The following is an 11,515-nucleotide window of genomic DNA, read 5'->3' as shown; positions in this document are numbered from 1 at the left end:
AATTAAAACATTTCCTTTGTGGAATGAGTGGCTCTTAGAAAAGAAATAGCTGATAACTCAGGCTTGAGCTTTGCTTGCTTTTCTTCAGGCACAACTTTCTGCTAATGGGGGTGAAGCATTTTGTCTTTATAAAGCATCAACTAATCTCAATGAGGAACTTTTGTCTGTTTAAAGCAGAGGGGATTAGTGCCCTGAATAGAAGTTCTCAGTACTACAGGTAGCAGCAAACTACAGGTCTGATACTGCAATGGCTTTGTCTGGAAGGACCCCCTGTGCCCATAGAAGAGCCTCACTGAAGTCAGCGCACACACATTTTTGTACTTTGTAATGGGTGGCCAACCTGCAGGATGCACGCCACAAGTGGCATGGGCACCGCGTGCGCAGGATGCTCAGCAGACTAGGCAGGTGGGGACAAGCAGCACAGTGGCAGATTGGGCAGGAAGCAAGAAGCAGAGCAGAATATTGAGCAGGGAGCACAGGGCAGGAAACTGAAAGCAGAGCAGGCAGAAAGTGGAGCAGCAGATTGGGCAGGGAAATTAAACTGGCATTTGGGGTGAGTGGCCAGTTTGCCCGAAAAGGTTGGCCCCTACTCTACTGTAGTATTACAACCCAAGTAGCACAATTTCCTTTAGCTGCCCCATGAAAATATTTATTAAAATCCCAACTCCTGCTTGAAGTATAAGAGTAAAACTATTATTCAAAGAAAGTATTTTGGTTGTGACAGTCTTCTAAAGGCAGACATGGAAATAATAATTGGATAATTAGACAAAGCACTTTCTTTGTCCTCCCCACTCCCCTGCACAAATTGGGCTAGATGAAGACAATTTGATAAGCTATTCTAGAAATTCTGTTAAATAGGCTAGGCCTGAGTAAAGGATTTCTGCTGTTTTTAATTTGTTACTGGGGCAGACCTTGGAGGTCTGACAGATCTCCACAGAGAGAGAGAGACATCTATTAGGAGATTCACCAATAAATATAAATTATTGCTTGACTTTTGGTAGTGTTAAGGTGATGATGTTGCTGCAATGGTTCAGCAAGTATACAAGAGGCAAGAATTCTTGTGGGTGGCATATTTTTATTGGACCAACTGCATGCTTGGGATGGAGGCAATCTTTGGGGGATCAGAATGCCTTTCCTCCGGCCTCTGAGAGAGAAGCAGACACAGCAGACCTAAGCAGCAGATGGAACAAGAGCTTCAGTAAAACTTTGTATGTAAATAGAAACAGGATACAAGAGAAATGATCAGGTAGCCAACAAGCAGGAGAGATGCAGTAAAAACCTAATAATGGAGAACAAGATTGTTCAGGAGAGCTCTTATCACCTGTGAAGGGCTGATTAAGTAGTATTAGCATCAAGTAGATTATAATCGATCATGAACTCATTGCCTATGTTAATTCCCTGGTACTTAGTGTCCAATTGGCTAATGAATTTTTGTTCCCATATCCTGGTACTTCTTCAACTGAAGGTCCAAGTACTGGTTTTATATTATTTAAATTTAAATTCCAGGGTCAAAGACACAAAACTTTCAAGATATGCAGTCCCTTAGCTAAAATGTCAGTAGAATAGTATAGCTAGACAGACACCCACTGTCCCCCTGCTACATTACAGAGGAATTTGCAGCAGCCCTAGGTCATTCATTAACACTCACCAATAGGCTAGAGCTCCAACCCCCTTCTCTCTAAAAGCACCCCAACAGGCTGAAGAAGTGCTACACAGAAGAAATCCAAGTCTGTTCACATATCTGAATAGCACAGTTGTGTCCTTTTGATCAATTATATGTAACTCTTACTTCCAGGGCCTAGAGGAGACTCTCTGGTCTGCATTTTGATACTGAAACTTTGATGAAATCTTCATAGATGGTGCACTGACATACTCCTAGTCTGATGTGGAAGGGGTAGTCTCAGACTTCAATTTACTGGGGATTTGAAGTACCATGGAATACACAGTCTCTATATGGAGCATTCAAAGAGTACAATGGAGGCTCTGTTCCACATCAGTGTGTTGTACCAGGAGTGGAGGATGGAGTAAAGGAGATGAAGTCCTGGCTTATAGTCAAAGGTAAGATGCAAGAATAAGATGGTGAATAAGACTAAAGAGATAAGGTGGGTGTCTAACTATTCTATTATTATTAACTATGATTATTCTGTCAAGTTCAACCCTGCCCTGCCTTTTCCTTTCAGCTGTGTGCCAGGATGATGTTAGAACCTTAACCGCAAATTTACCTGCTTTGCAGTGTTTTACTTAATCTCTGCCACAATATTCTATTGTCTGCTTTTTTTTTTTTAACCTATTTCTTTCTATATACAAAATATGCATACAGAGTCAGATTTTATCACAAAGTCTCAGACTGACAAAAGCACTTAAACATTTAACTCTTATTTATGTACCTAACTCCTATGAATGGGAGTTAGGCACATAATACCTTTGGGGATATGGCCCGACATTTTTAGGATTGTTTGCCCCCCCTAATATAGTCACCCCACTCGTTCATGTGTATCAACCTCTGAAATAATAGAATCTTCCTATCACCGTAACATTTTTCAGACCTTATTTCATTCCTGGATCTCTCAAGTATTACCAGTGCCTACAGCACAAGCAGCAGAACTTCTCTCTGTCAGATTTCAAAGGTGGCTCTCATAAATGCATAAATCTCCACTGCCTTAGCCTCTGGAGCTTATACCAGTATAAGAACAACCACTTTTCTGCTCCTTTAAAAGTTGCAAGCTCCATTAGCACAGACTATTGAGACACGCACCTCTAATCTGATGTTCACAAGATTTCTTTGACAGGCTTCTAAGAGAAGTTATAATCAGTCCCTATGCGGGTACCCGACAGAATTTTCAACATTAAAGGAATTTGACTGTGTGTAACTTCATAATACCGGTTCAATGCACATGTTCTCTTCAGTTACTTATGCATAAAGTCTATTTAAGTTTTACAAGGCAAGCTATTTTTTTTTAAAAGTATGAGCAGAGAAACAATTCACGTCAACAAGAGAAATATACCCACTCTGTTACAAAATCTGGTAAGCCTAAAATGGCTGGCCCAAATAACTTCAATTAAAAAAAGATTTTTAAAGGTACCCTTTTATCCGTCTCTCTCTTTTTTCCTTTGCCAGTCACTAAGCATGAGAGTTTTCACGGTTACAGGTCACTTTAGACAGTATGGCCTAAAGTTAGAGACTGCCTGAACTGTAGATTCGCTATGACTCTATTTGTGGAGTCAAATTTATTCCACAGAAAAAGGGCAAGAAAGGCAGAAGTTAGGCATCCTGTAACTTGCCTTGCTGTACACAGTTTGTCTAAAATCTCAACTTTTCTGTGTTAGATTACAAAACACATTCCAGGGTATGTTAAGGCCACATTCAACATGAATATTTTTAAGGGGAACAGATTAGACTAGCACTGTATTGAGAGAGACAATTTTGGGAAATAGTTTTATACTCAGCACACTTGAGCTGCTTTATAAACACTTTCCTGGGAACTAAAATCACTGCTGGAACTAGGAAGCAACAACTAGTAGGTACATCCAGTATTCAAACCCTAGTAATTTCTCCTAAGCACTTTCTACCTTCAAGGGGAAGACAGGCTAAAGGCAGCATCCCACATTCACCTTCCCTACAGCTGCCTGCTCTATAAAATAGAACCACTGAGGCCCTCCTACTTCAGGAATTGACCACCACCCTTTCTGTGTTGCATGGACAACATCAACAAAACCTAAACCCTACTAAAAACAGGTAACATCTGGTAACATCCAAGCAAATTAACACTGGGTTGACATCAATGTTGGGGCCCCCTGTCGTCCCACCTGGCTGGTCAGACCAAGGACCGAGGTTGTCGGGCAAAGGTGATTTCAAGCCACATTCTCACTCCACAGATCCTGGGGCTGCCTGGGCTCTGCTATGGACCACAGTGCTAATTATATTGTCTGCAGATAGCCTTGAGGAACCAATCTCCAGGGAAGGAGGTCATGCCTCCTTTTTCTTGGCCAGGCACCAAGCTTTCAAAACAGGAATCGGGAGGTTCTGTATCATCCAGCAGCCAGGGAAATGCTCCTAAGCTAACTGAGGGATAGTTCAAGCCATCAGAGCTGCATATAGTAGCATAGCATACCAGTGAATTATTGAGAATAACAGCCACCATGATAGTCCACAGACCTTTGAGGGGGTTTCATTTTAAGCCCAGAACCTAAAGTCTGGGTGGACCCCCTACCTCTCTGCAGAGACATGGACTTCAGTGGGGCTCTGTCATGGGTACTGGGGTTCAGGCACATAGATTGTGTTGCAGGGTCACCTCTCTGATGTGTATGTCTCAGGACAGACACATTATTGGCCAGACTGGTGTTAGGAACTTCACTTTTCCTGCCTCCTGAAACAGACAAGACTGAAAGAAAAAACAGTTTTGTGTATTTGGATACAAGCAAAAAACCCCAATCCATTTGTGTTCAATCATTTCCCCACCCCCCCATCCCCCCCAAAAAAGATGAAGCAAGTTGTTAGTAATCACTTTTCACACACATAAACCAAGAAGTGCCATCTGGTAACCAGCAGGACTTTTAAATAATCTAAATAGCATTTACATGAAAGCCTAGCCATCTGTAGAGTTAGACAACTTCAACTCTTACAGCCACAAGAAACCTTTATTAACATAAAAGGGAAATTATAGAAATTAAGTTAAAACAGTAACAAGGATTTGGCAAACAGTCAAAAAAAAGTCAGGAAATGCTTAGTTAATGCTGAAACACCATTCTTGACTTTGTGCCTATATATAGAATCAGATGCTGCATAGCAAAAACTTTGCACTCTTCTAATACAATAGGGCAGATTGTGGGGACACAGCTTCAGACTTAACATTTCCTAGCTTTGCAATTTAAGCAGACCCTTGAGTTTATATTGAGATAAGTACTATAATAAATATTCTAATGAACTATTATTTACATGGATCACAGTGGGCTCAGGATCAGGCCCTTTACATCCATAAGCTTCTCACTAGGGAGTCTGAAGGATACTGCTTGTTAGGTTGATTTTTATACTAACCCAAAAAAGCCTTAGAAAATGTAGTGCCTCAAATGAAATAAATGAATGGTCTGAGTCCACTACAACAGACAGGTACCTGTGTCACCAGTGGGACTGTGTTGGCTCCTCAGCAAACAGCCAGACAACTGAAATCAATGGGCCTGGAGACCAGGTACCTGTGAAGGGGTCCTAATTGATGGGACAACCTAGGAACTGCACAGTTTTGTGGGAAAGGAATGTCTGCCTACGTGGTATCCATCTGAGGTCTTTCACAGAAAGTGAAATAGAAAATTTCAAGAGATGTAAAATATGCAAGCCCATACTGTGCTGTCCTGCTTATATAGCCTTGAGAGCGCCAATGGGGAACAAAAGGCTCTAGCAGACTTTTTTTTTTTTTGCAACTAGATCATCCTGCCAGGGTGACAGAGGTTTGCCTCCTCACCTACCAAGGTGGCCCCCCAGACTGAGGAATATCCCTAGATCAGTAGGGAAACCCCGGAGATGCCCTATAGCTGCTCCATAGACTCCTTTGCTCTGCAAAGCAGCACAGCTTCTCAGAGCCCTCTGGACGTACCTAGTCTAATACTTTGAAGCATCTGATAGCTTGGAAAGAAAGCTTATATCATTTAAGAACTGCCTGCTGGATTAGTCCCAACATTATCTAGAACAAGAACATTCCTCTGGGCTTGCAGAGAAGGTGCTCCCTCCTCCTAAGAGTTTCTCTTTCTTGGCTCCACCCCACTGCCAAGGAGCTCCACCCCCTCCACACTGCAGACATCATGTGTTGGCTCAACCCCTTCTGCATCTGACAGAAGTTTGGCCAAAAAGAGCAGATTTTCTGCTACTTTGATCATTTCCTGTGGTAAAAGTAGAGGGAATGATCTGACCCGGAGTTTTTCCTACTTTTGAAAAATAGCAAGGATTTTCATTTGCATTAGCTGCCTTAAATAGTCAATGCACTTCCTTTTCAGTAACACTTAACTGCTAGTTTACTGGTTCTCTTTACAGTTTTATTTTATTCTTTTTCAAATCAGCAAGCAAGTTGCTCTGATCTCCTAAACTCTGTTGAATCCACGTCCCATATGTAATCAGTAACAAACGGGATTACAATAGAGGAAAAAAACAAGGTAACTGCAAACACAACCAATATGAATGTGACAACTCTTCCCCCTTTAGAAAAATTCCTACATTTTAAAAATGTTTAGTCCTCTTTTGGTGGGGACAGTGTTGTTTTTGGCTAACCCTGTGCATTGCACAATGTGTTTAAAAATGAGTTAACTGTGTTATTAAATACACTTTTAAAATTTATCTACTACATGTGTGACATGCTTGGCAAATTAAGTTTGTTGCTGTCAGAAAAAAAAAGTTACATACATCTAGCTCAAATGTTGAAATCAAGTGTACCTGCTTGGCTAATGTTACACATGTGTATACTTTAGACAATTAGGGCCTAAAGGATGAAGTCAGCTGATAAGAGACTATAATACTGGCCCTCTCCCACGAGGGGAAGAAGTTATGCACACGGGCTCCTGTAAAAATACTTCCTCCTTTGTCTGGATTTTCTCAGTCTTGGAAAATCCAAAGTGAATCAACCAATGCAAAACTGTTGGAATACTTCCTTGATGTGCCAGATTTGATCCCCCATACAAATATATTCCAAGATAATTCCCACAACACATGCTCAATTTTTACAAACAGGAAACAAAGTTATTTTTTTTTTAAATGTTCTTATGCTTTGTAACAAAACCATGCTTTTTCAGTTGAAGAGTGTGTGTGTGTGTGTGTGTGTGTGTGTGTGTGTGTTTTCAATTGCTTATGTTACTCTGTATATGACTATACAAATGGTTTAGGGGGCTACACTCAATCTTGAGGCATGTAACCCTGGTTATCATCTATGGGAATTCTATTCAGGAAAGCAATCAATGAAAGTTTTGACAGGTATTTAAATAATTCATAGTTTAACTTTGGTAAATTCATTGAATTAATTTACCATAACCAGATTTGTTTTAAGCCCCTATTTATTAAATCATAACCTAACCAACTGTACTTCTCAGGATTTTATTCCCAGGCTTTATTGTATAACACTGGAATAAAAATTCATGCCTCAAAGGGAAAAGTAAAATCTAGAGCAGCTTGTTGTTTTACAAAAACCTACATTTTGAAGCAAGATGCATCAAAGAGATGGGGGGAGGGGGGGACTCTGCGGTATTATTGTTAAAACAGAAGCAATTTAGTAGGCTTCTTAGTGTCGATTTTGTTGTGGTAATATTTCTCTCAATTAATAATATATTGCCTTTTGTATTTGGAGGAAATAAGGAAGCTGCGCTGTGTTCTATATAACCTCATTAACAATGTAAAAATGCACCAATATGAATCTAATTATACAGCAGTGCCAAAAATTAGTAAGTAAAAACATCAAAAGAGCCAGTGGGATGTTACTTTTCTTCAGATACGCTACAGAGCTGCCCTTCAGGATCTTTTGCTTTTATATCTGGAAGTAGGCCTGGGAAATGTAGGTCACAATAAATTAAAAAAATATTAGAGCAAGATCATGTCACCAGATACACAGGCACGAGGGACCCTTTGGGAGCAGACACATCCCAACTTCCACGCGGAAGGGGAGAGATCTGCTTGCCTCATAGCATCATTTTTCCCAGTTCTAAAGGACACTTCTCACTCCGTCTAAGATCTGTGCTAAGGAAATGGGTGGAACCTACTCCTCATCCCCTGTCCATCCCCATAGAGATTAGTCAAAGAAAATAATACTTCCTGAGACTGTTACCTTTCTTACAGAGCCTTCCTTCCCCTCTTGGGTCACTAAAGACAGTTGCAAGGAAGGCAAGCTACTGGGAAGATGAGCAGGGGGGCCACTGAAATTGCTGACAGCGCACAGGCACGGGACACCAACATTATTCCTGCAGAAGACACACCCTACCATCCAAAGGAGTGTGCATGCATGAGTGCATGCATCTGTGGTGGGAGGGGGAGGTAGGTAATTCCTCTCCTGGATATTTCTCCCATAGGCCTGACACATGGGACAGGGTTATGAACCAAAATTAGAGCACATTACACCTGAAAAAACTGGGTCAGGTTATACTAAGATAAAGTGTATAATACAACTTGCACTGATACATAACCCCTCTCTCCCTACAGCATAAATGGCGCATAGAATAGAACAGGCTTATAGTACACAAAATCATTTAGGAAAACACACACACACAACAGCATTAAATACACACAGGGGACTGCTTAACCAAAAGTGAAAATTATAGCATATAGCAACACAACTTACTGAACTGAAAGAGTTTTAAGAGTTTCAATGTGGGGGGGGAGGGGGGCATTGTGGTTTTAGGATTCACTGAATTTCATTAAAAGAAAAAGCAAAACCAAACATTTTTCCAAACCCAAAAGAAGTGTCATACATATTTTCACATACATCCAATCTAAAATAAGATTTTAGAGCCTATTAGAGCCAACCAATCTTTTACTTACATTCGCAAATAAAACACGCTACCTAGCATAAGCCCGTACTTTAAACAATAATGCTATAAAAAGGCAGTGCTTCAGTATTCCAGGACTGATTCTAAAGCAGACAACTGCTGTAACTCTTAAAATAAATCATCATCTACAGCAATGACCCAACGCACAATATTCATTTTAAAGACACGACTGTAGACAATTACAGTGAAATTCCCTGGTACTGTTTATAGGCCCAATACAACTCCCACTGAAGTTGGACTGGCCCTTCCAAGAGGCTTAAGGCAGCTATGTTTTTGCTCTACCTGCAGCATAAAACTTGCTATGCTTTGAAAAAGACCCAAGTCGAACAGCTACAAATGCAGGCCTCAGTAGGCTCACAAGGCCCAATCCTGCAGCTCTTACATAGCCAAAGTAGCACTGAAACAATGGGCCTGCCCATGCTGATAAGGGTTTGCAGTAGAGAGCCCATAATGAGGTCACCTGACCCAAACTCACAAGCATTATAAAGTCCTTGAAACCAATAACAGCTAAAATACAGTGACACTTCTCAAAGATGCAGGAACATTTGGTATTTGCAAACCCTCTTTGTGTCACCCAGAATAGACAACTACCACTTTCCAGATGCATGCTATTAGTACACAGGTTACTGTCCAGCTTTAAAAAAATAATTCAAAGAATTCCTTTTTGGGAGGAAGAGGGTAGGACTGGGGGGAAAGGGAAAGAAGAAGTATTTGTTAAAATAACATAACTGAATGTAAGTCTGTATGCTGCTCTAATAATTGCATTTGTACCACCCATTCCCTGGGGAAAATGACATACAATGCACGCTGGCCTAGTTGTTCAATTATTCAAGTATTAAGAGATTCACAGAAAGACATCTGAGAAACATAACGTTTTAATAGATGAAATAAATACTCCAGTACATGCAAGATAAAAACTGACATTGGAAAAAAAAATTAAAATCACTTCTGTTATAGTGTAATTTTTGTTTGTTTGTTTAAACACTCACAGTAGCTTTCCCCACCCCCCCCAGCTTGGAAATCAACACATGGAAACATAATCACAACCTCCACTCCTTCCACTCCTACACACCAAATGCACTTCTAACCTAACACTTGATTCAAAAAGAAATCATACAAAGAAAAGAAGTAGCTACATCCATCATCTAGTTGTTGCTGTGTTTTTTTTTTTCAAATATGAGAACTGAGGTAACTTTTTTTTCCTGCACAACTGAACAGTAAAAATTTAGAAGGGAAATTTCGGAAGACAAGACAAGACAAACTTTAAAAACCGCACCCAGCGCGATTAAAGCTTTTTTAGATTTCCCCCCACCTCCCCAGGTAGAAAACTTTTACCAGTTGATATTACCATCTCCTTGCATTTAGACCTTGTTGAGTAATGGAAAATTTATTTGTGAATAATTATTTGATTAGAAAAAAAAAAAGGCCCAAATTGGCCACCCTCACTTCCTTCTATATATAGTTGGAGTATGTTGCTTTGTTTCATCACTACGTGAAATTAAAGGACTGAGGTCCTCCAAGCAAATTCTTTGGTATATAAAAAAGAAGGGGCTGGGGAGGTGGGATATTATTTTCCTTTAGCCATGACTGGGATCTACACAGGGGTGGGGGAGTTAATTCACAGAATTGGAGTTCACTGGCGGTAAAGTCCTGGGTGAAGATCTTTCTCTTAGTGCCTGAGATAGCAGGTTGCACCCATCCGAGACGGCGCAAGCTGAGTTCCTCAACCTTTCCCTGTAATCGTTCATTTTGGTGCTACTTTCTGGGTGTTGGGCTATATCCCTGAGGCATTGGGTCAGGAGCACACAAGCAGATACCACACTCATGGCTCCTCCTAGAATGGCTGTTTGCACAGCTTTGCCCTCTGGATTAATGGTGGCAGCTTTGCCCAAAAACTGGGGCTCAGTGGCAAAGCCCACCAGAGCATAGACAGATTGCACCAAGGGTCCGCTGAATAGGATGCACCTGTTCCTGGTCAGCTCGCTGGGCGAAGTCTTGACCTCCCTGACACAGGCCAGGAGGGCAGAGGCGCTGGTGCTCATGCATTTGACACTGAGTTTGAACTGCTCCTTGGCAAACTTATCCTTGGATTTCTCGCTGGCCAGCACGCAGGCATCTGTCAGGAATTTCAAGTTCTTTGACATGTTCTGGGAGACCTCCAGCAGGAGCTGCGGGCTCATGTCTGCCAAAGGGGTGGTCTTCAAGACCCCGCACCCGTGCTCCACCTCATGCCTCCACCTGGTCACCTTGTAGCGATCCACCAAGCCGGGCATGGCGGGCTGAGCCCCCGGGGTCTCCACGGCAGCCAAGTAGGCGGCGTGGGCGGAGCACTCGGTCAACGAGACCACCAGCTCCCCCATCTCCACCAGGCTGTCGCCCACCTCCCCGAAGCGGCCCATGTTGAGCTGGCTCTGGACGTCGTGGGTGAGAATGGAGAGCCCCTTGGTGCGGGCGATGACGGTGTCCCTGCACTTCTCGAAGGACTCGCCGAAGGCCGCCAGGCTCTCGGTGGCCACCGGCCTGGTCTCGCTGGACAGCAGGAGCAGGTCGGCCACCAGTTGCATCTTGATCTTGCAGTGGTCGCACACGGAGAGGAGTTTCTTCCTCTGCAGCGAGCCGCTGCTGGGCACCTCGCTGGCGGACTTGCCCGAGCCGCCACTAGCCATCGCCCCGGGGGGGCACTCGCATGCCTCTGGCCGCCCCCCTCGCACCGCCTGGGCCACCGCAGCCGCCACGGAGACTGAGCCCGGCGGGATCGCCCTGCCGGCCCCGCACCATCATTCCATCAATGGCCGGGGGCAGCGAGAGGCTGCGGGAGGGCAGGGCAGGGCGGGGCGGGCCTTGCCCTCTGCCCACGCGGCGGGGCTAGCGGCGGGCCCCTGCCCGCATGCTCCGCGCTCCGGCTGCTTCCCGCGCCGGGCGTCAGCGCCAGCCCCGCATCGCCGGCGAGCAGGAAGCGGCGGGAGGAGGAGGAGGAGGAGGGTGTGGCCCGGCCCGGCTC

The 11,515-nt window shown here is 43.2% G+C and overlaps 1 protein-coding gene across 1 annotated transcript; it reads right to left on the bottom strand.

Moving 5' to 3' along the window:
* Positions 1-9,371: 9,371 nt before the first annotated feature.
* On the bottom strand, positions 9,372-11,509 carry MESDC1 (mesoderm development candidate 1). The gene has a single exon (XM_019504103.1). The coding sequence runs from the start codon at positions 11,178-11,180 to the stop codon at positions 10,128-10,130; it is 1,053 nt and encodes a 350-aa protein (XP_019359648.1). The 5' UTR covers positions 11,181-11,509; the 3' UTR covers positions 9,372-10,127.
* Positions 11,510-11,515: the final 6 nt, after the last annotated feature.

The sequence above is a fragment of the Gavialis gangeticus genome, unplaced genomic scaffold, assembly GCF_001723915.1.
Source record: "Gavialis gangeticus isolate Ggan-Ray unplaced genomic scaffold, GavGan_comp1, whole genome shotgun sequence".
In the NCBI taxonomy this organism is placed as follows: Eukaryota; Metazoa; Chordata; order Crocodylia; family Gavialidae; genus Gavialis; species Gavialis gangeticus.
The sequence above is the reverse complement of the archived record's forward strand: the minus strand, read 5'-3'. Positions and strand labels throughout refer to the sequence as shown.